This window comes from Panthera tigris, chromosome B3 (genome assembly GCF_018350195.1).
Source record: "Panthera tigris isolate Pti1 chromosome B3, P.tigris_Pti1_mat1.1, whole genome shotgun sequence".
NCBI classification, from domain to species: Eukaryota; Metazoa; Chordata; class Mammalia; order Carnivora; family Felidae; genus Panthera; species Panthera tigris.
Window position 1 is genome coordinate 143,689,584 of NC_056665.1, and position 24,429 is coordinate 143,714,012.

At 51.4% G+C, this 24,429-nt stretch overlaps 1 protein-coding gene across 23 annotated transcripts in view; it reads left to right on the plus strand.

Annotated features, from left to right (window-relative positions):
• Positions 1–19,807, plus strand: part of RCOR1 (REST corepressor 1) — a 130,409-nt gene extending 110,602 nt beyond the window's left edge. For 5 of the 23 annotated variants that reach the window (XM_042990618.1, XM_042990629.1, XM_042990628.1 and 2 more), the window contains 6 exons: positions 884–1,078; positions 7,604–7,681; positions 8,150–8,207; positions 8,721–8,950; positions 16,877–16,939; positions 19,002–19,208. In XM_042990618.1, coding sequence (XP_042846552.1) covers positions 884–1,078; positions 7,604–7,681; positions 8,150–8,207; positions 8,721–8,950; positions 16,877–16,939; positions 19,002–19,118 — 741 coding nt within the window. In that variant the 3' untranslated portion in view covers positions 19,119–19,208. Of the gene's footprint in view, positions 1–883; positions 1,079–7,603; positions 7,682–8,149; positions 8,208–8,720; positions 8,951–9,153; positions 11,516–12,231; positions 13,024–15,487; positions 16,464–16,509; positions 16,530–16,876; positions 17,011–18,831 lie in introns of those variants that run through there. The other 18 variants (XR_006219116.1, XR_006219119.1, XR_006219123.1 and 15 more) reach the window with 18 other exon arrangements.
• The last annotated feature ends 4,622 nt before the right edge of the window (positions 19,808–24,429 follow it).

Sequence of the window (24,429 nt, forward strand, 5' to 3'; positions counted from 1 at the left end):
CCTACTAACATTTTTATGTACTGTCTGTTACCACCTGTTCAAGAATTTACCGGTACCGTCGTAGTTTGCAGGGTCGATTTATGTCAGTGTTTTAAGATAGGAAGGAGAAAACCTGCACATATTCTCAGCTTCATCAGCAAATGTTAATACACTAACAAGATGAGATTATGAACTGTTACAAAAACTTCTTAAAATTGTTATCAGGACAGTATCCTTTCCTTGCCAAGATTTTATTGCATTTCATTTCTAAACGTTTCAGTTTTAGAGAAAGCACTTAAAAAAATTAGCAGCAGTCATGCATTATCAAATGACAGCATATGTTCTTGAAGCAAATTATACAGTTGCCCTAAAAGTTGTGTCATCCAAAAGGAGGGTATATGAAAAACAGTCATAGTTACATGTGGAAGTTTATATTTTTTATAAACTTTCGTATAGAGTTAAAGAATTTAAATGGGTTTTATATATGTGTTGAATCATTTTTTCCTTTTATCTTTCTGTGGCCCTAAGTCCATCTGTTTGGCTAAGAACTATTAGGATAAAGGAGCTCACCATTCACATACACAAAGCACACCAGAAGAGAAGACAGATCTCTTTTCTTCCTGTATTACTACAGGAAGCTCAGAACGCTTCTTGCCAGAGGCTCAGAGTGATAGAAAAAGGTTGTGTTTATATAGGAGGGCAGTGGATTCTACTTAGAAGTGTTCAGCCAACATTCAATAGCCAGTGTTTCTGTTAACTGCCTGTTAGTTTGTAGATGGTAATTACGATACGGCATGGTATTTGTCAGATTGTTTAGAGCCATGTTAGGAAAGTAGGCGTATTACTGTTCATCTGGCATTTTCATGTTTTGGAGTCTCATTTTTCAAATCTGTGTACCATCCAGGTGCCCCCTACGGAGACAGTTCCTCAGATCAAAAAGGAGAAACATAGTACGCAAGCTAAAAATCGAGCAAAAAGGAAACCTCCGAAAGGAATGTTTCTTTCTCAAGAAGACGTGGAGGCTGTTTCTGCCAACGCCACTGCGGCCACCACGGTGCTAAGGCAGCTAGACATGGAGTTGGTCTCCATCAAGCGGCAGGTACCGCGGGTGGGGGCTCACTGATGCTCAGGGGTCCCTGTGTGTTCCTCACACCTGAGTGTCCTCTTTCCACAAGCCTCTGAAGGGCATTTTATTTCTAAGGAACTGGACCGAAGACTTAGGTACTGATCCGTTGATATTTCTTTCTTTTTTAAATTTTTTTATTTTTTTTAATGTTTATTCATTTTTGAGAGAGAGAGAAAGAGCGAGCAAGTGAGCAGGGAAGGGCCAGAGAGAGAGAGGGAGACAGACATAGAATCTGAATCAGGCGCCAGACCCTGAGTGGTCAGCACAGAGCCTGACATGGGGCTTAAACTCAGGAACAGTGAGATCGTGACCTGAGCTGAAGTCCCTTAACTGACTGAGCCGCCCAGGCATGCCCGCATTGATGTTTCTTAAATTGACTTTGAAACTAAAGGTATATATGTATACCTTTAATACACACACACACACACACACACACACACACACACACACACACACAGTGTGTATATGTGTCTGGGTGAATTTTCATAGTGTGAACACACCCACCACACGGCCACCATCTGGATCAAGAGATGAACTGCAGCCTCCCAAGCCCCATTCATTTCCCCTTTTATTAAATTTTTTTTATGTTTATTTATTTACTTATATTTTTTTGAGAGGGAAACAAGAGTGAGCAGGGGAGGGGCAGAGAGAGGGAGACACAGAATCCGAAGCAGGCTCCAGGCTCTGAGCTGTCAGCGCAGAGCCCGACGCGTGGCTCCAACTCATGAACGGTGAGATCATGACCTGAGCCGAAGTCCGACGCTTAACCGACTGAGCCACCCAGCTGCCCCTCATTTCCCATTTTAGTTGCTGCCCCGAGGGGACTCAGCCTTGCCTCCCAGGCTTCACTAGTGCCCTTCTCACTCATTACCCACCTCCTTCCAGTTGGTGGCCACTGGTCTGACGTTTTAAACCAGACATTATTTTTATTCATTTTGGATTTTATATAAACAAAGTCATATGATGTAGTTTCTTTCATGCCCAGCATTGTTCAACATATGAGATCCATCCAGGTCGTCCTTTCTTATTGTTGTATAAATATCCTAAAACTTATCCACTGTACTATTACTAGGCATCTGGGTTGCTTCCCATTTGGGGCCGTTGACCAGTTAATACCGACGTGGATGTTTCTTTGACTCTTGCTGTATTATGTATGCATCTCTGTTGCATGTACACCTAAGAGTGGAATTACAGAGTATGCCTGTGTCCAGCATTTTCTAGAATAGTGCCAAGCAGTTTTCCACGGTGGGCTGCCAACTTATGTGAGGTTTGGTTGGCCTGCATTAGGGCTTACTCACTAACTGTTGCACTGTTGACATTTGGGCCCGGAGAATTCCTCGTTGTGAGTGTCCTGTGCATTGTGAGATGTTAAGCAGCATCTCTGGCCTCTAGATGCCAGCGGTTGTGACCTTGCCCCATCAGGTGTGACAACAGAAATGTCGTCAGGCCTTGCCAAAGTATTACCGCTCTCCCCCCACCGCCGGGGGTGGGTCAAAATTACTTCCCCTTTCCCATTCTGAGGCTCACCTTTTGATGAACAGAAGTTCTTAATTTTAAGGTAGTCTAGTTTCTCATTCTTTCCTTTTGTAGTTAGTGCTCTTTTCAGTTTTGGTAAGAACCTTTACTAAGAGTATGAAGATACTCTCCCATGCTGTCTTAAGTGTTGTTTGCCTTTACATTTTGATCTTCCGTCTATCTGGAAATGTTTTTCTGTGCATGCTGTTATGTATAGGGTGGATATTCATTTTGTTTTTCACGTGGCTATCTGGTTAACCGTGCTGTTTATTGGAAAAAAATCAAAACCAAAAACGATCCTTTTCCCACCGCAGTGATGGGCATCTTTGTTTCAAGCGCAGCGTCTGTATGTGTGTGGTCTGTTGTGACTTTGGTGTGTATGTCCGTCTTCACTGGCACCATCCTGCCTCGATTACAGGGGCCTTACAAACCTGAGTGTCTGGGCCAGGCGGTAAGTCCTCCAAGATTGTCTCTCCTGGCCCTTTGTGTTTCCATAGAAAATGTAGGTTCACCTTCTTGGTGTCCAGAAAAATAATTCTGCTAGAATTTTTATTGGAATTGTATTGAATGTCTAGATCAAAATAGAGAATGAACATTAAACCAGACAGCCACCCCTGTGATTCGTGAACGTGATCCCTCCCCTACCAGCACAGATCTGTCATTCTCTCCGTGTTCTGCCGCCTCTGTGTTTGGGGCTTTGTCAGAGTTCTCCCTGGATATTTGCTACTTTATGATAATCCTTTTCTGATTATTTGCCCTGGTATGGGGAACGGCGCATCATTACACGGTGCACTGAAACTGCAAATTCAGCGGAGTAGCCAGCTGACTCTTGTCCCTTCATTAGTGCCCTGCCCCTCCCCCATCCTTCTGTCTCTGGAATTTGAGGCAAATTGTGGACTGATGGTTTACTTGTAGTTTTTGCTGCTTTTGATTTGTTGATTTGTTGGTTCCTTAGAAGGTTAAACTGGAGGCTGACAGTCCTTTCCCAGATGAGAGGAGGGTTCTGTGCCCTGGTCTGGCAGCTCGGGGCGGGGGACAGCTCACAGCAGGACCAAGTGTTCCCCGAGCAGTCAGAGGATTGGCTCCTAGGCTTGGCTGCTGGCGCAGTTGCGCCCTAATCTTGGGAGAGTCACTTAATCTTTCTGGGCCTCTTTTCAAATGAGGAGATTAATCCTTGCCTGCCTGATCTTACAGGCTGTCTGAGGGCTGCAAGAGAGAGAGAGAGAGAGAGCGAGAGAGGGAATGTTTTAAGCTCTGTTTGTGCTGGAGGGGCTCTCTGAACGGGGCCCGGAGCCCCCACCCGCATCTTTGTCCTCCTTCCTCCTGGAGGGGACTGTCTCCCCCTGTGCCGAGCGGACTCCTGACGCTCACTGGTCGATGTTAATCTTCTGAGCAGAGAAAATGAGGCCCTTCTTGCACGCAGGTGTCGCAGTACAATAGATAGAACTGTCTTTGGTTTCACGGCCAGAATCAGGAGCAGGACTTTTTTATTTGAAAGTAGCTACTGAGAATCATGTGGAATAGAGGGGCTTCGGTTCATCGCTAACAGAGGAGACAGGTCGCCTGCCCCCCCTCACAGCCTGTCGGGGTTGCTGCCGAGTGCACTTGTCGACTCACAAATGGCCATTTTATCTGGATGCTTCCACATGTGGTGGTGTCCCAGGGAAGGGTTCACATGAAAATAGCAGAAAACCTGACTGATAGCAGCTTAAACAATTGAGGATTTATTTTTATCAAATAGCAAGAAATCCCAGCATCGGTGGCTCCGGGCATTAGTCCGTTTGTTCACGGTGTGGTGACAGACCCGGATTCTTTTGCATTTCCTCCTCCACCATTCTTAGCGTGCCTGCTTTTCATCTCGCTCGTTGTCTCCCGTTGGAAGCTTCCAAAGCCATTTTGTGGCCTTCGCGTCTGCACTGGGGGCCGATGGAGAGGGGCCGGAGGCGGGGCCGACCCTCCCGTCCTTCCAGCAGGAAAAGCGTTTACCTTCTCGGGAACTCCTGTCCTCCCTGCGTGCTGCAGCTTTGCAAAACGGCTCCTCCTAGCCCCGAGGAGGACCACCAGCCTCTGTGGAAGATGCGAGAAGGGGGCTAGGGGCAGACGGCTCTTAGATTAGCTGGCGGCCAGTGCCTGTTGCGCTGGGTCTTTCTGAGTAGAGAATGAAAGGGTCACACAGGAAAGTAGGAAAAAAAAAGTGGCTAGGTAAGGCACCAGGCGAACTTGACTGCTATTTTGTTTTTTTCTTTAAATGCTGGTCACTTTAAAATTTTTAATGTTTTAAAATTTTATTTTTTTTTAATTTTATTAAAAAAAATTTAGGGGCGCCTGGGTGGCTCAGTCGGTTAAGCGTCTGACTACGGCTCAGGACATGAGCTCACGTTTCATGAGTTCAAGCCCCACATCAGGCTCTGTGCTGATAGCTCAGAGCCTGGAGCTTGCTTGGGGGGATTCTGGGTCTCCCCCTCTCTCTGCCCCTCCCCTGCTTGTGCTGTCTCTCTGTCTCCCAAAAAATGAATAAATGTTAAAAAAAATTTTTTTTTAGATAAAAAATAAATTAAAAAAATAAAAAAATAAATTTAATGTTTATTTTTGAGACAGAGAGGCAGAGCACGAGCAGGGGAGGGGCCGAGAGAGAGGGACACAGAATCTGAAGCAGACTCCAGGCACCCAGCTGTCAGCACAGACCCGGACGTGGGGCTGGAACTTACAAGCCTTGAGATCATGACCTGAGCCAAAGTCAGAGGCTCAACCGACTGAGCCACCCAGGCGCCCCTTTATATCCTATTTTTTATCCAGCTTGTTGCCACTCTGGCTTCCTTTCCAACTGGCATGATGGTAACCAAACCCTGTTCTTATTCATAAACACTTGAGTATTTCTAATAAGGAAAATGCATTAGGAAGAGAGGTGAAGGTTGATGAGAATTTAGAGCTAACTTTTAGTTCAGAATTTGCAGGTATTCTGTATAGCCACTTACTTATATAATCTCTGCTTCTTTATCGATTTCAGAGAGAAAATGCATGTGGTGAATAGGTTGGTCTCCTTAGGAAATGTGTATTACTTACTCACAATGCAATATATACCCCATTTCTTACCTGTGTAAACAACCAGCCAGAATGAATAGAACGACCTAGTAACCGGAATGCTGGGAGGCATGTAGTATTCTGGATAGCGGATTCTTTTGAGAATTTGTTAACTCTGTCACAAGTTTATGTGACTGAATATAACCTTGAATTATGAACATAGCCTTGAACATGCCCTTGCAGCATTTTATGGGTGGTTGGTACCTGAGAGCTCTGAGCAGGAGTCTTAAGACCGTGCTGTTGGACGGGGTAGCCGGTAGACACGTGTGGTTATTTACATTTAAGTTTGGATTAAAGTAGAAGAAATGAGAAGTTCAGTTCCTTAGCTGCATAAGCCACATATCAGGTGCTTAGTAGCAACCTGCGGGCGATGGCCATCGTGTCAGATGGCACGGCTTCAGCATGACGTCGCGTCAGAGAGCGTTCTGTGACACGGTGCTGGTCTGAGAATTGGGTGTTACTTTCCCGAGAACTTACTGTGGGTGAATTTCTGGTACCAGTTTATTTTCTTCTGACTTGTACCTTTTCAAAAATAAACTAAAGCAAATTTCAGAAAACCGGGGTCTTCAGTTTTGGTTTTACTATAGAGCAGGTTTTATGCACATTTCCTTTATTTTTCTTTTCAGTTGTCTCTGTGTTCTGACTTGGCGTGGGCCGTGTGTCTGGCAGGCTTTAAGGCCCTTACTAGTGGCAGACAGGGTCACTTCCTCGTCCCTAGAGTGCTGGTCCTCCTCACGGGGCCGCCAGTCCCCTGTACATCTCCACTCCCCTTTAAACCTTTCAGAAGAAGTAAACCCAGGAAAGGAAATGCAAAATTGGAATTCTGTGAAGTGTAAGTACTTGAAAATGAAATTTGAGTCTAAGTAGGAAAAGGTTGTTCAAGGAGGAGAGAATTATTAAAGGGTCTGTGAGGCTGTGTCCTTCACCACCATCCCCCACCTCTCAAAGTCCTGCTTTTTCTTCATTTGCCTTCATAAGGTTGCTGCTTTTGAGGGCACCTTCTGTTCCGGAGTGTCTCTGATGTTTTATTTGGGAAAATGAATCTGATCCTCCCCTTGCTTGCTTTTTTGCCCGTGGGATTATTTAGAAATGAAAAACCCTAGGGTTGATGCCCCCCTGGTCCTTGGCACGGAGGTGCCCCTGCACGTGGAGCTGAGAGGGAGCCCGTTCCCAGGCCCGGCTCCTTCAGGAGTCCGTGCGCAAGTCCAGCGGATTGTCCGCTGGATCGATTCAGCGGTTGGTATTGTTCATGTCTGTCTTTCGATTACTTAGAGGCAGTGAAAGATTAGGTGCGTCGAATCAACATGGCCACGTGGAAAAGATCTAATTTGTGAGAAAGTGAAGAATTACGGTTGGCCAAAATCAGGCTGTGGGAAGGTAACACGCTGCTTTCTGCTTTCTCCTCGTTAAAGAAGGCCGCCCTGCGGGCTCCTGCGCAGGGGGTGCCTGGGCGGACCGCGCCGGGCCCCAGGAGGTGCACCTGCCGGCCTGCAGAGCACTGCCTCCCGGCTGCTTCCGCTCAGCCTGCTCCGCTCGGTCCGCGTGGCGGGAAGCCAGGCGTGGCCTGGTCTTGTGTGTCAGGCTTCAGATGTGGGTTCCGCCGCTCGGGGGGGTGACGTGTTCTCAAGTTGTGAATTAGGGCTGGGCACGCAGGAGCCTTTTAGCCACCATGCCCTCCTTCCCGTTGTCCCTCGTCTGCTGCTCTAAGCAAGTCCGTTAAAGAATCTCGGTAGATGCTCTGAAGGGATACTATAGCGACCTCAAATTTTGGTTACCATACAGATTAGGAACTTCTTTGCTCTTGGTTTTTTTCTCTTATTTTTTTTTTTTTAGTTCTGTTTTCTTTTCATACCTTTACAAAAGTTGTTCATTTTTAAAATTTAAAAATTTCCTTTCTTTCAGATTCAGAATATTAAGCAGACGAACAGTGCTCTTAAAGAAAAACTTGACGGTGGAATAGAACCGTATCGGCTTCCAGAGGTAGGACTATATTGACCATCACCTTAGAAGTCGTACCCAAGTTTCATGTGTTTACGAATTTAATATTAGGGCACCTGGGGGGCTCAGTCAGTTGAGCTTCGGACTTGGGCTCAGGTCATGGTCTCCCGGTTCATGGGTTCAAGCCCCGCATCCAGTTTTCTGCTGACAGCTCAGCCTGCTTTGGATTCTCTGGCTCCCTCCTTCCCGCCCTCCCTCTCCCTCTCTCTCTTTCTCTCTCTCTCAAAAATAAATAAGCATTAAAAAAAAAAGAATTTAATATCTCTATAATGTATCTCCAGCATACATCCCACAGAAAGAAAGTTGTAGACACAATCTTTATAAACCCAATTGACGTTGAAATTCTGGTATTCTGAGAAATTGTAAGAAAAAAATAAGATTCATTAAGTCTGACGAGGATGCCCTCGCCTGTAACTGCGTTATGCTCATACAGCTCCTCTGGGTGTGCAGGTCGCTCAGAAGTGTAACGCACGCTGGACCACGGAAGAGCAGCTTCTCGCAGTACAAGGTACGGGGGTCCTCCTGGTAAGAGGCTTGGGGCCGCAGGTGCCTTTAGGAAGAGTCATGCCCCACCCCACTCCCGTGGCACCACTTGTGTTGAAACACGCTCTTAGGAGTGTGTCGGGTTCCGGATGGTCAGAAAGTATAAAATCCTGAAAGCAGCAGACTGAATGTTAAGAGTTTTACGGTTGGAGCTCTTCTAGTCCTGGGGACCCGGAAAAGAATGCACAAAGTCCACCGGGTGCCGGCTGGGTGACGTCAGTCGTCTTGGGATACGTGACTGGAGGTGCAGGTTTCTGGATGACAGGGTCATACTGGCCTTCTTGGATCAGTCATCTACGAAACAGATCTAGGTTGCTGCTTTTTCCACTGTATAATACATTAAGATCGTGCCTGCAGTTAAAAGCTCCAAGTGTTTTCTTATCTGGATCTAAAGGAAGGGGGGTAAGTCTCAATTGTGTGGGGTTTTAAAAGTTGTTTTTATCCTGTATTGAAAAACAGTGCTCTCTTACATCCTTAGCCATCAGGAAATACGGCCGAGATTTTCAGGCAATCTCAGATGTGATTGGGAACAAATCAGTGGTACAAGTGAAAAACTTTTTTGTAAACTATCGACGCCGCTTCAACATAGATGAAGTTTTACAAGAATGGGAGGCAGAACATGGGAAAGAAGAGACCAATGGGCCCAGTAGCCAGAAACCTATCAAGTCCCCAGATAATTCTATCAAGATGCCTGAAGAGGAAGACGAGGTAAATCTGAAACAGTAGGATCTCTGCCAGATTCATGCTCCATATTCAGTTTCTTCTTTGATGGCCTTTCTCAGCTGGAGAAATATTTTTAGCTCTCAGCTCTGTCAGTGACTTGACTTTTCCCCATAAAAACCTTAATATGTGTGTTGACACAGTTAGTTTTGGTCACTAGGTATATTGCTCACGTTTTAATTCCTGTACAGATTCCTAGTTCCATCCTGGTTTTCTCCAGCCACAAAATATTGCACTTTACCAAAGTTTCCTTAGATCCTGGAAGAACTCAGCCCTGAAACGGTAAGTTGGAAGTGGTTGTCGAAGGTGTGTTGGCATCGCAGTGGGAGGTTAATGACCTTACTGCTGAATCGGCTTGGCTAGCCGGCCAGGAGCTCCTGCGTCTGTCTCTGCTGTCCCGAGTCGTCCAGGCTTTGATGCGGTCGGGGCTAACGGGTTCAAGTATTGATGGAGACCGTTCTGGGTCCTGTGTTTGGCCGGAGCTTCCAGGCTGGTGGCGACATTCTGGCAACCTCCAGGTTAGCTATACCGATTTCACCGCCTACTCAGCAGAGATTAGGCACGAGGTTACCGAGGCTGCACGGACCCATCTGCTGCCTCCCTGCTTCCTGTGACGGGGTCACCTGCCATTTCCCCGTCCAGCCTGGCCTGCCCTGCCACGTCTTTACCCCCACTCCCACAGAGAGGAGGAGGGGGCCGGGCAGAGGTAAGAGTTAATTGCCAGTCGCTTTGGTGTGCGTTTGTTCACAGACACGGAATTTTAAGGATTAGTTGAGCTTTCCGGGAAAACCTTCTCATCAGAGGCTCCCCCAAACCATGCGGGAGTGATTTGAAATGACCTATTTAGTACTGTCTGTTCTCCCCCCTTTGCTCCAAGGGTCTGGCTGTAGAAGCAGCCCAGAGACCCCCTCTTGAGCCAAGCACAGAGTGCCTCACGAGGGAGACCCCCCCCGCCCAACGTGACGCACCCAGCGTGTTGGGCTCTTTAGAGCTTTGTGCCAGAAAATCTTTGGACTGTTGATAACATTTATAGCAGAATTCGTATTATTAACAATGCGAGTGGTTCCCCCGAGCCACACCCATGGCACGGCCCAGCCTGAGACCCCGGAACATAACGGCTTACAAGCAGAAGTTTTTATCTCTCAGCAGTGATGTTTGTCCCGGTGCTTGTTGCCCCTTTAGCAACAGATCAACCTCTCTGAAGTCCTGGACTCCATTTAGGAAGCATTGAGAAGATGAGAATTATGAAGGAAGGAACATTAGAATTTGCCGGAATGAAAGCTTTCTTCCATGTATGTTCTCCAGCTTTGGTGCCAGGAAGCAGAAATCATAGGAAACTCTCCAGATTTTATCAAAGCAGGTGTTGGCAGGGTCAAGCCTAAAAATACGGTCATAAATTTGGGACCAAGGGTCGCCACCAACGGGACAGGCTCTCAGTTCTTGTGCATATACTTTCCTTCCTTTTCTTATGTCTGCTTCATTCACTCACAGTTACTTTTTTTTCTGACAAAGTCCAGAAGTCCATTCTTCACGGTCCACTCACCATGTCGATCGAACATCAAAATAGCCCGGTAATTCTCTTCCCGGTCTGTGGTAGCATTGGCCCAGTCGTGACTGGTCTCCCACCACAGGCATGCCTTTGTTTTGCCTTGGTGGTCCATCTTCCATGCATCTGTTTCCCCAGCCTTCTCCGCAAAACTGGCGGCATCGCCTGACTTGTCCTTAGCGGACAACATTTATCTTGTCTGTAAACATTCTCACCCTCTTCAGCCATTTCCACCCCCTCCCCCCCACGGTTCATTTCCTTTTTTTTTGGTCTCTTTTATACCCCCTATAGTACCCGCTTTCCCGCTCCACCGCCCGGCTTTTCTGTTCTCCATATGTTAGTTTGCAAAAGGAAATGAATCTGTAGGGACCAGCTACTGTTCTGTGTCCACCAGGGGCCCGGGGGGACTTGTAAGAGCCCTGGTTAATTGTCCAGCCAGTGCCCAGAAATTGGCCTCCTCATTCTTGTGTATCCTGTGGAATCCAGCAGCTAAGAAAGATGTCTGCTGGCGTCCTGCCTGCCCCTTCTGCCCTCAGATTTTATGTGTTATGCGGCACAAAGAGGGAGGAGGCCTTGAGAACTGCCAGAAGTTCTAGTAACGTAACTGTTAGCTGTAGGCCGTTTCCTTCGGGGCTGAGAAAGGGCAGGCGGCCCAAGGGTTTTAAGCTTTTGAGATTCCGAGTTCTCCGAGGTGGACAAGGATGCCGTTCCCGGCGAGGGGCGGATGGATGGGTGTCCGGGTGAGGGGATGCGGACCATGACCGGCTTGGAGGTAGAGTCTCACTCACAGTTACAGAATGAACACAAAGCCCCTGACCCGGCCAACTGTTCTCATCAGTTATGATGTCAACTGAAGGAACAGCTGTTTTCAGATTGGGGTTTATAGCCCAGTGGTTCCCCCAGCAGTAGGACATCAAGGGGCACCTGGGTGGCTCAGTCGGTGAAGCGTCTGACGCCTGGTTTGGGCGCAGGTCCTGAGCTCACGGTTTATGAGTTTTAAGCCCCACGTTGGGCTCTGTGCTGATGGTGCAGAGCCTGCCTGCAGTTCTTTGTCACTCTCTGCCCCCCCCCCCCCCCCCGCTCACTCTCTCTGTCTCTCTCTCAAAATAAATAAACCTAAAAAAATTTTTCAACGTTTGTAAAAAAAGGACATCATGAGGGTAGCAGTGAGCACTGAGTAAGATACTTGGGACACTTGGGAGTGCAGTTAAGAAATGCCTTTGAGGCTTTTATAGAGGACCCTGCCGCCTTCACTCTCCCGTGTGTTCACTCTCCTGTGTGTCCCCGCGTCCCAGCAGGGGCCAGGGGCTGTTGGTTGAACGGGGCCCGTGCCACGGCACCCCCTCCAGCCAGGGCGGTCGGCCCCAAGTGCTACTGTCGGCCCAGGGATTTTACGTAATCCTGTGGAGTGGGGGTCGTTACTGTGCGCATTCTGGGAACAAGGAAGCTGAAACTGAAAAAGCAATCCCTCCGCCAAGGATACACGTCTAGAAAGCGGCAGAGCCAGATTTTGAGCCCGAGACTCCTGGCTGTAGAGGCCTCCCTCGTGCCGCCTGCCGCCTCCTCCTCGGGCCCCGTGCCGAGAGCCCGCAGGGCCCTGGGTTTGCGGGACAGCGGGGCCGGCCGCACACCTTCCTGCCCTCTCGGGTCCGCCAGAGGTAGCGGCTTGAGTTGTTTACCTGCGCTCTGATGCTTCCGTCCTTCTTCCTTCTCCTCTCCTCAGGCTGCTTCTGTGCTAGACGTCAGATATGCATCTGCTTCCTGAGAAACTCTGCCAGCTTTGAGCACTTGGTATGGACGCCTGTGTTATCCAGGATATCAGGTATCACACGCCATCACCTAGCCATCTGCGTCACATCTCTGTGGACAAGCAGCTATTACCAAAAAGGCGTACACTTCCAGTCCTGTGCTGCATCTGCCTTAATCCTGTGCTCGTTCCTCCACGCTGGCGCCACTCCCCAGAGAGTCCCGCCGCATCTCACGCTCTGCCCCGGCGCTGGCGGAGTCTCGTGGCCCGCACGCCTCCCGTGACCCCGGGGACCCCTCCCCAGTCGGAGTTCCCGAGCCCCACCCGTGGCAGCTCTGCCCAGTCAGCAGCTTCAGACAGGTAGTCGACTTGGAAGGCACGACTCTGCTCCTGCATGGCCTGCGGTTCCACCTCGTGCATCATGTAATTTTCAGAGTGACTGTGACCTGTCGGCCTTTTAGAAAGTTTCTCTTGTTCTTTTCTGAGGCGTCCACTAAGCGATATCATGCTTCTTTGGAAATCGCAGGATGCTGGCAGACTGCGTTATAACCTTCGTCGTGCCAAACATCCCGAGACAGCTCCCGTCTCCGCAGACATCGGGTGTGATTATGGTTTGTAAATTTAGCTGGCTCAAATCTCGCCCTTCTCCCTTCCCAGCTGGTAGAAAGCTCATTCACAGCAACTCTCCTTGGACATCAGCTTAGAGGGAATGTGATGTGGACTCAACACTTTCTGCCTTCAGCTTTCAGCACTGGAATCCCGGGACAGGTGCCGCTCTGTCTTTCCCGCGCCCCCCCCCCCCCCCCCCCCCCCCCCGCCCCGCCCCGCCATCCAGCTCCAAGAGACGCGGTCCACACCACTGCACCTGGTGCTCGTGCATTTGGAATTGGTGCCTTCTCCTTTTGGCAAACCACGTTATCGACCCGTTTTCTGTTTTAGTGTCTTACTTCTTCTTTAAAGTTTATTGCTTGCCAAAGAGAACATCACTGAGATTAGGAGACAGGGGAGAAATTGCTGCAGATTCTGACAGAGTGCAGATTTTAAATGTCAGGTTAGCTCCATAAAGTGGATTAGAATGGCGGGTGATGGCTTTGTAGAGCCACACGCTGTGTGTTCCCCATCCTGCTGGTACGCCGTGTCACCCCGTGCAGCCTTTTGTCCTTCATGTGCTGATGTGACCGTCTAAGCTCCATCCTCCCTCTTTTACTATCATAGTACAGGACAGAGAAGTGACCCGTTGGTTGGCTCTAGTAAGACCAAGACGGAAAGAAGCAGTGTGCAAAAGTGGTCTGTAATGCCTTTTGGTTGGACTGGGAACAAGTAAATATTTCTCATAAATGTTCTGAGATTTCCAGAATCACTTAATCTCGTACTGGACTGTGGACCTGCTGCAGGGCTGAGGGACAGACCTCACACTGCCCTCTCGCGTCCCCTGTGTCCCGCCCGCGGTCCGTGCAGCCCGCACTAAATATGTTGAAGGAGCTTTTCTGTCGCCGTAGTTTTGCGTCATTGAAACACTTTTCCTGCTTTCAGTACCAAAAAGAAAAAAAAATGCAGATGCTTTAAGGCACAAACAGAATTCGTAAGAATTTAAAATATGCAATTAAAATTTGATGTGTTTTGACTCCCAAGCACCTTGCTTTTTCCCTTTTTTTTTTTTTTTTTTTTTTTTTAAGGCCAGCTGACTGTCTCTTTAGGAAGAGGGTCAGCTAGAAACCTAGACTTTGGAATTGTACATTTTTAGAAATCCGGAGAAAGGTCATTCTCAAGGGGAGTGAAGTGGGACTCTCCTGACTTCGTCATCTTGTCCCTTCCCGGGGTGTCCGTGGGTCAGGTAAGAGCGTGCGAACGGCATGAGAGGAGGCTGGCGCGGGCAGCGCAGTGACACTTAGGAACGACGCGGGGTGTGAGCCTGCTCTGGCTTTGGGAGATGGCAGGGCGAACATGGAGAGGAGGCGGCCTGCAGTTTGCACACCGCTCCGAGGGGACACTGGGCGAGAAGCGAGGCCGAGGGTTCTCTGTGCTGCTTCTCGGGGCCTCCTTCCTCATAACAGGGCAGCGGCAGGGGTCTCATTCTGCCCGTAGGTCGGAGGCCTGTCCCTCTCTGCACGCCCGGGCCGTTTGCCTGGAGAGCTGGTCCCTTCTGGCAGTGCTCGCTGGCTCGATGGCGCTTCCTCGGAAGCGTGGCGGGCCCCCGTGTGTCTTGCCCCGTGCCCTTACGTGCCGCCGGGCACCGAGCGGTCCCCCGTCCCGAAGGGTCGCTGCTCTGGCTTGGCGGACCACAGCGGCCTGGTTCTGGTCCCTGCACGGAGCAGAGGCATAGCATTCTCATTCGCCTGAGGTTGGAAAGATTGGAAAGGTGGTTGTCTTTGCCGGGCCCCCTTGTAGTTTCATGCCTAAGGTAGCGTTGTGCTTCAGACTGTTCCATTATACTGTCTTCGCGACGATGTTGTAAATGCAAGAAATTACTTCGCTTTAAAAGCCGAGTGATTGATCTTATTTATGTGAAGCCCCCTTTTTAACATATCAAGACTTCGGTGCATAGCAGGTCGTGTTTGGATATGTAAGGGTCCACAGTGACAGCTGCTTCGGATGCAATGTTCACTTAAGCTTTGTCTTCTTAAAAACGATCAATGTGAATGTCATAATTATATATATATTTTTGTGGGAAATTTCTCCTAAGTATAAGTTATTGTGCAAAATATAGTACCATTGAAGCAAATGATAGTTTAACTTTTAGTTTAGAAATCCTAAAAGATATAAATTGTATTGCATATGCATTAAAAGTTTGTTTTATTTAATTTTATGTAGGTGTGTAAGGCGTTAGGAAAAAATTGTTTTCGCTTATCCATTTAAACATCTTGTTACTTGAATGTTGTGCTGACTGGTCCGAAACAGTGACCAGTCCCGTAACGTAGCTCTGTTGCCCAGCAAGTACAGGCCTCCGTCGTGCTGACCACATACCCACTGTGTGGCCTCAGCACTTCTGTGCCCACCAGGACACCAGTTCCTCAGAAGGGTCTTTGGTAGTTTGGAACCTGTGAGACCCTTCGATAGTCACACACCTCTCTGATGACGACGCACAACTGCAAACGTTGCCGCGTTTTACGGGCTGATTGCGGAGTCGTCTCCCGTGTGTAAAAGTTCCCTCAGACGTCACACGCCACTCTGAGTGTGCTCCTCGTCACTTTAAATTTCAACTACGCCCTATTTTTGTCTTTCTAAATATCAGATGTACTCTTGGTATACTTGCGTACCAAAACTAAGCCACACAGTGCATTACACTAACTGGATCCCTGCTTCGCGGAGCAAAGGAAAGACGGAGCCCACTCCCGACGAGGGCCTCGCTTCCTCTCTCGTCCGGCCTGTGTCCGAGCCTAGTGACCCAGGAGTCCAGCTCTCAGTATCCAGTGAAGCTTTGCTTCGAGTGGACTCAAGGTAGTTAGCTGATCTGAACCTAGTGATCTCGTGCAATGCTCAGAAACAGATCCTCTCTCTGCCACTCCCCGGATCCCCGCAGCTCTTCCCTCACGATAGTAAAGCACAATTGCAGCAATGTTACAATTCAGAAGGAAGGTCAGTGTAGTCTATGCATGTTGTGTGATGATGAGTGTTTACAGTCACCTCCGAAAACTAAAGTTTATACTGGAGTGGATAGTATTCCATTATGTAGACCTATCAACTTTGCTAAGTGCTTTTTAGATTGCTTAAAAATTTTTCAAGATTTTAAAAGATGTATAAGGTTAAGTTTGCAAATATAATGGAAATGCTGTATATCTTTTGAAGTGATAAAATCCACGTTGGAATTTTAAAGAAAATATGTTGTAATAATGCTGTTGTAAGTAATATTTTAATGTCTCTTTTTGCCTGTTTTCTATATCAGCACATTCATCGTGGTGAATGTTCATAGCATTATAATTGCTTAGCCATTGAATGATAACATTTGTTAGTGGAGATTGAAAAATTTATTTGTGAAATTCTGCAGAATTCATTTTTCTATTTCTAATATTTGCTGAGGTTAAATAAAAATTTTCAAGCCATTGATGTAATAAAATATGAAAGAAAACCATTTTCTGCACCCTCCACTTTGCACCCAAGCAGAGCCCCGCCCTCAGACGCGGTGGGGTTTTGCACTGGGCCTTGGGGCCTCTGAGTGTCTAAATCCCCCAGAATGGCACCCTGTGGGCACAGCCAGGGATGCCTCTTGTTCTTAGCCTGTAGCTGTCCCTGAGCTGCATTTCTTTTCTAAGGTAGGATGATCTTCTGCTTGGGACCAAATTGAGGTGCGTGAGTTCATAAAGCTGGCGGCGGTTGGGGGCACCTGGGTGGCTCGGTGTGGGGTTAAGCGGCCGACTTCGGCTCAGGTCATGATCTCGCAGTTGGTGGGTTCGAGCCCCGCGTGGGGCTCTGTGCTGACGGCTCTGAGCCTGGGGCCCCGCTTCGGATTCTGTGTCTCCCTCTCTCTCTGCCCCTCCCCCACTCCCGCTGTGTCTGTCTCTCTCTCTCAGAATTAAATAAACATTTTTAAAAAAGAACAAAGGTTGGCGGCGGTTGAGGGTTTAAATTTAAAGGTTCACGGAGAGGACGTTTCTTTCCCCATCGGTGGTTTTTCTGTTTTCAGCGTGACCAGGCTCCACACCTGGATGCAGGCCTCTGCTCGGCCCCGGACTGTGGCAGTGACGAGGTGAGCCCGCCACCTTGGCGCCTCTGGCCCGCGGAGCGTGGACGCAGCTCTGCCCTCGGCCCCTCGGAGTGGTAGGAAGAACACCGGCCGCCTCTGCACTCTCGTTTCTTAGCCAGAACGTAGGACTTGGTTAGAGAACCGCTGTACGAGCCCCGCTTCCAAATCCAGTGTTCCCTCGCCGCATTTAGGGTTGCCTGACCCGCGGATGGGGCCCTCCACGGTGTGACTCGGCCGGGGTGGAAGGGGCTCCGGGACATTCGTGCGAGTTCCTCGCCGGCCGCGAGCCTGTGTGGGACACAGGCCGTCTCAGTGGCTGAGACCCGAGGGCGGCACCCGGGAGGGGCGCACAGAGGCTCAGAAGCCTCGGTGTGTGATTTGCAGAGGTGACTCCTACCCCGCACCCCGGGCTCTCCTGCCAGGAGGTGGAGGAAGGGAGACCGGGGGAGTGCAGGCGCAGGGGGAGCGGAGGGGAGGGCCGGGCTGAGGAAGGGAGGGAGGTGGCCCACCGCCCGCTCGGCTGGGCGTCTGCCGGGACGGCTGCCCGCCCGGCTGCTTGCGCTCGGCCTCCATCGCCTGGGAGGAGTGGTGAGCACCGAGGACAGGAGGCGGAGGGAGTTAGCGCCGTGCGAGACCTTTCCAGAGGCCGGCCCGGACCACCGTGCGCATCCAGAAGCGGGGAGACAGGTCATGGGTACCCGCGTGAAGGGGGCTTGACGTGGGCCAGCTCGTCTCTCGGGCCACGTCCCGCGTGGCCCCGCTTCGGCAGGTGTACCTGACGGCACCCGAGTGGGAGGCGGTGGGCGGGCAGCCCCTGGTAGCGGGGGTGGGGGTGCCCGTGTCCTCCAGACCTCCGCCTGCGGGCCCCGGTGGCGACCAGCTGGAAACGCTCCCGTCCCTTCTCGCCCCCACTCCTGTTCCCTGGGATCACGTCCAGAGTCACAGAGCCCACGGACCCTCGTCCCAGTCTCTGCTTTCTGGCGCATTCCAGGCCAGGGCGGCACACGAAGGCGGGAAAAACTGCCCGATGCCCGCAACTGTGGCGCGGGCTCGAGCCCTTCTGTAGAAGGGAGAGACCTGGAGAGCACTGGCCGACCTACTCGGCCGGTGGCAGCACCCCTCGAACCCCGGCTTCCCGTGGCCGCCTCCGTGCCGGCTCCATCCGGAGAACGCACGGACCGGCGGCCGGCCTGCTGCTCGCAGGGGCTCGCGGTTCTGTTCCCCAAACCCCCGCGCTCTGTGCCTCCGGGTTCCGTGGACCACGGCCGTGTGCCGACTCCCGGGGGCACGGGGCGTGTGGAACATTCCTACCGGCCGACTCTCTTTCCTTCTCAGCGGAGCTCCGTCCACACTCGCTCCTCCCCGAAGGCACTCAGCGCGGGGCATCGTCGGGCCGGCGGAGCTCGCGGTGTCCCGGCGGACCCCGGGCCTGGGCGGGATGACAGGTCCTCCGGGGCAGCCTCCCGGGCACACGTTGCCCAGAGCAGGGCCACGGTTGCAGCCAGACCCCGAAGCCACGTCCGGCGACCCCCCTCCTTCAGCCTGTGCTCCCTGTACCGTGTCCCCCGCCTGGGCCCCGTTGGCACCTGTGGCCTGACCGCGCTCGCCCCGGCTCCGCTCCTGGGTCCTCCTGGGTCCGTCGGCATCCGGGACATCCCTCCCTGCTCCTTCGCCCGGGTTCTCCCCCGTGGCGTCCGCACCGCTGCGTCTCTGGTCACCGCACCCGAAGCCCCGAATTCCCCCTCGGCGTCCCCTTCCTGCCCCCAGTGGCCAGTGACCGCCCGAGCCCCTTCCAGCCACTCATCTTGACCCGGCGCCCCCTTCCGCTCCCGTCACACTCCCCGTCCCCCAAGCGCAGCAGGGCTCCGGCTCAGGACCGGCCATTTGCCTTCTAGAGAAACACGCTGCACTCACGTGCCACGTGACACTCCTGCATCAGGACGTTTCCGCGTGCTTTGCTCTGCCGCAGGGCCGCCCCCTTCCTCCTGGCACCGGCCCGCACCACGTTCACCTCTCTGGACCGCGACGAAATGACTGAGAGTTGTTATTCTATGCTTTGAAACAGGTAAACGGCGCTTCCGTTCCCTCCCCGGGCAGCCGCAGTTACCCGTTCCCGGCACGTCCTTCCCGGGAGATTTCCTCTCCACGCACGCGTGCAAAGAGCCTTCTTCTGTGCAAGTAACACGCCCCGCACCCTGTCGCACACCTTGCTGTTCTGACTCGACACCACTACCTTGGTCTTTCTCCACCAGCACGGCCGCGTCCAGTTGGTTTGCACCTCCGTTGGCTTCACGGTCCCCTGCTTATGACCGGCGATTTGTTTCTACTGCCCTCAGTCACTGGTCACCGACCGGCATAACCCGGTGATGTAGCCAGTGTAGCCGTGGCATGGATATCTAGGATGGGAATTTCTGGGTCAAAAGAGCTGTCTATTCTCACACTTGACCCTGATTGCCTTGTGGAGACGTAGCACCGTCCTGCACTTCTGTCCCCCTTCCTGACACTGTGGCAACCAAGCGCTCGATCTGAGGTGTTTGCTGAGCTCTTCGGGGCGCTCAGGTTGTCAGAGAGTCCGGCCTGGGGCTGGGCAGGCGCTCGCGTTGGGCCCGAGGAGAAGCTTGGCTGCAGGGTCCGCTGATTCCCCCGCACAGACTCGGTTTTGTTATTTCGTGTGCGGTGGCTCATGGCACTTAATCGATTGAAAATAAATTTAGCAGCAATTAAGTCGCATATTGTGGATAATCATGTGTAGCAAGTTGTGGGTCTTAGTAATGATTGCTTAATACATTGAAGGTTGCCTTGCCCCCCAAAGTATGCGTTATTTGATTAATGCTCGTAGCAGCCTTCGGGGCGGGACTTGCCGGGTCATTCGGCCGGCTGGGAGGCGGTGGGTGGCCCTTGACACGGAATCCCTCACGGGGCCTCCACGGCTGCTGGAAAGTGGGCCGGGCTGGGGCCGACTGGGGTGCGCCTCTTCAGTTGGGTCACAGCCTCGCCCGCCCTCCCGAGCCTCCGTGCAGCCCCCAAGGCCGTCCTGCATTAGAGGCCCAAGGGCCACTGCTGGGATGTCCCGTGAGCGAGGCCTGCGACCCCAGGGGAGCCACCGGGAGACCTCGGGAGTGACCCAGGGGGGCCAAAGGACTGTGCAGATGAGCCCAGCCCGTCCCACAGGATCGTGAGCTGGTGGAAGGACTGCTGTCCAAAGCCCCCGAACGTGGGAGTGGTTTGTTGCCGGCAGCAGACGCTGGGACGTGGGGAGAGCGTGGGGCCGGGGGCGTGGGGGAAGGTTCAGGCTGCCGAACGGGGCTGGGCGCTGCCTGGAGCTGTGGCGGCGGCTCTTGGAGGCAGGGTCACAGGCCCTTCCGGCAGGAAGCCGCAGGCTGCTGGATCCTGCCTTCTGGGGCGTCCCCGTCTCTAGCTCCGCGGCTGGCAGTGGGGAGTCCCCGGCGCTGGCGGCCCCTGGCGCCGTTCTTCCAGGACCCCGGAGCCAGGCGGTGGCGTGACTCCAGCCCAGAACGGACTGAGCCTATTTGCCGGGGGAAGGCGGCTGCTGGGGCTTCCTTGGCCGTTGCTCTCAACAGCCTTCTAGACTCAAGTCTGGGCCCTGCTGGTTGACCGCCTTTCTCATTAAGGAGATTCGGACTTGAAATGCTTTCCCTCTCCTCCTCCCCACTCTCTCCTTCTGCTCCCCTTCTCCTCGCCGTCCTGCTCCAGCCTATGTTCGGCTGGAGCATCTTCCAGCTCGTGAAGCCAGATCATTCCAGGCTAGAAATGGGGGGGCTTGGATCCTGTCCCCGAATCACCGTGACCTTAGGCAAGCTTTAGTCCCTAGCATTTTCTTCCTCTCCGTGAGGACAGGGGGACATTCCCTATTTCTTTGGGTGACCTGGTGGGGAGGTGGCCACCCAGCTGCCTCCCCTGCTAACCTGGGATGGGGTGCAGGGCAGGATGAGGCCGGGGAGCGTCCCCAGTCTTTCTGGGAGTAGCCAGTAGGACTGAGGTCCCTACAGGCCTGTTCAAGCCAAGTGCCAAGGGCCAGCTTGCTCCGCACGGCCCTGAGGCACCTCCGGGCCCAGCAGCAGGATGGACAGTGGAGCTCGGGCCGCCTTAGAGGCAGCCAGCCTGGATGGAGCCCGAGCCACAGTCCCTGCTCTGCTGATGATCTCGGGGGAGCCATTCAGCCACTGGGAACCTCAGGAACAGCGCCTGGGGTGCGTCTGCTTGTCAGCTAGTCCTTCCTGGTGCCCGCAGCACAGCCCTGGGAGAGAGACTGAGGAAGACCAGAGAGGTTCCTGCCCTCAAGGAGCATCCTGTCGCAGAGACACGGAAGTGGGGGCAGCTACACGACCAGGACAACCACCGGCTTCCCGCGATGAGACGAGGTGGCTAGGCTGGGCCCGGCCAGAAGGGAACCACGGGGCTCGTCCCGGCTCAGCCCAGAGCCTGCTTGCCTGCGTGGCATCCAGGAAGGCCTCGGCAGCAGCTTTGGCTTGACTTCAGGAGACGGAGCCTGTCCTGCCAGGAGCGTGAGCCATCCGTGAGCCGGGTTCGAGTTGCTGAATGGGTCCAAGGCTTTCAGCAGTGGGGAGACAGCCCTGGACGTGAGGCATGAAGGACGTGAGGCACCCCAGCTGGTGCAGCATGACCTAGGCTGGAATGTGGACCTGCCCTTTCTTTTTTTATTTTTTTTATTATTATTTTTAACGTTTATTCATTTTTGAGAGACAGATAGGGAGGGGCAGAGAGAGGGGGAGACACAGAATCCGAAGCAGGCTCCAGGCTCTAAGCTGTCAGCACAGAGCCCAACGTGGGGCTCAAACTCACGAACCACAAGATCATGACCTGAGCTGAAGTCTGACGCTCAACTGACTGAGCCATGCAGGTGGCCCTGGACCTGCCCTTTCTTACGTCCCCACCTCAGAGCCAGGCTTGTGGTCCCTGAATGCTATTTCCCAGTGAAAGGAACCAGAGATCTTTGGAGAAGTGGCTGGTTTCAGATCTGGGAGGAAGAGTACAAGTTTTGTGCCATGGCTCAAAGCAGCACCCAGAAAATAATGGGGTTGTATCTAAAGTAACTGGAAGATGGGGCGCCTGGGTGGCTTAGTTGGCTGAGCGTCCGACTTCAGCTCGGGTCATGATCTCACAGTCTGTGAGTTCGAGCCCCGCATCAGGCTCTGTGCTGACAGCTCAGAGCCTGGAGCCTGCTTCGGATTCTGTGTCTCCCTCTCTCTTTGCTCCAACCCCCCCCCCCCCCCCGCCTTGCGATCTGTCTCTCTCTTGTCTCAAAAATAAAAACGTTAAAAAAAAATTTCATGAAGTATCTGGAAGCCAACATAAAAGGCCTCTCACTGGCTTCACATGGACCAGTTTGCCATCAAAAGCATAATGACTGATTAAAACGCAGCAAATAGAAGAATCCAAAAGTTCATAACGATAATACAACACCCCGTGATCACATCTGGACACTAGAGGGTATCACGTGTATTCAACTTTCCCATCCAAACTATTTCAGGACACTCGAAATCACTGGGGACAAAAATTCCTTGCAGAAGAATCCCAGCTAATCCACACAGAAGGACATGAAAATTACTAATTTGCAGCCTATTATGAAATCAGGGACGTAATCACAGATCATCAATGGCTGCTAAAACCATCAAGCAGACGGCTTGGCAGAGAGTTGGTGACAGATCGGGCTGAACCGGAGGCTACCAATAACCTCCACGTGAAAAGCCCGCAGCTCGGAGAAGGCTGTGGGAAGCAGAGCCGGAAGCAGCAGGAATCTGTCTCCACCTAGACAGCAACTGCGCCAGCCCAACCTGCCTGATGTCATTATTTTGGAAATCTGGAGCCTACTGCCTTGCAACTTCCAGGGCAAGTCTTTGGCAATAAATTATGACGATAGGCCATCAGTTTCAGCTCACAGCATCGTAGCCGATGTCCAGCTCCGTGGCAGGCTGCCGTGTGCCGGTTCCTGGAGCTGCCTGTGGGAGCAAGAGCCCCGCCCTCCAAACACCCAGATCTGTGTTCTGACGGCGCAGGCGCAGAGGCAGGCAGGCATTATTGCCACAGGCCCCTCCCCCTCAACTGAAGCAGCCTCCAGGGGACGGACGGGGCCGTATCTTTCTTACCACCTCCCCTCCCCCCATGTACCTCGATTCCCCTTTGGGATCTAGGCATTGGAGACTAGGACATTCAAAGGCAACTGCATATAGAGGACATTAGAAAGTCACTGCACCTGCCCAGGGAAAGGTGCAGGCTCAGGAAGTGTCCACGGAAGCCTTGAGTTGCGCCTCAGGCCGATCCTTGGCATGGGGTCGCCTACAATAGAATAAGAGAAAAACAACAGCAAGCGCAGACCTTGGGGGAGGCGGGGGGGAGGGGGGGGAGGGATCTAATCACCACAGTTATCACATGATTAGATTCAAATGTCCCGTTTCCAATAACAAAAACACAAAGCTACAAAGAAATGGTCCGTTCAAAGGGAGAAATAAGCCGACAGAAACTGTCCCCGAGAACGGCAGACCTACCAGACAAAGAGTTTAAAACAATGTCTTAGGGCACCTGGGTGGCTGAGTTGGTTAACTGTCCGACTCTTGATCTCAGCTCACATCTTGATCTCTGGGTCCTGAGTTCAAGCCCCATGTTGGACTCCACACTGGGCACGGAAGCCTACTTTAAGAAAATGAAACAACTGTCTTAAAGATGCCCGGGGCGGGGGTGGGCACCTGGCTGGCTCAGTGGGTGGAGTGTTTGACTCTGGATCTTTGGGTTCTGGGTTCAAGACCAACATTGCATGCAGAGATAACTTAAAATCTCTAGGGGCACCTGGGTGGCTCGTCAGTTAAGTGTCCAACTTAAGCTTAGGTCATGATCTCACAATTTGTAGGTTCGAGCCCTGCATCGGGCTCTACAATTGACAGCTTGGAGCCTGTTTGGGATTCTATCTCTCAAAATATATAAACTAAAGTTAAATACTTAAAATAAAAATAAAAGATGCTGAAGGAACTAAAGGAAGATGAAGAAAACGTCAAGAAAATAATGTATTAAATGGAAATCACAATAAAGAGATAGAAAACATACAAAGAAACAAAAACAAAAAACCTCCAAAGTTGAAAGTACAATACTGGAAACAAATAATTCACTGGAGGGATGGACAGCAGATTGGGCAGGCAGAAGAATCAGCGAATTTAAAGATCAGATCATTGAAATGACTGAATCCGAGATCAGGAAGAAAAAAGATCGACATAAAGTGAACAGAACCTGAGGGGCCATTCAATAAACTAACGTACAGACTGTGGGAGTCTCAGGAGGAAGAGAGGGTGGCGAGAGATTCTTTGAAGAATAAGGACCAAAAATTTCCCAAGTTTTAGGAGAGATACAAATATAAACAATCAGTAAAATAGTGATATATAGTAAAATAAGAAGGGACTATATTCCACCACAAATATAAAATAAACATATACAAATATAAATACAATACAAAATGTATACAA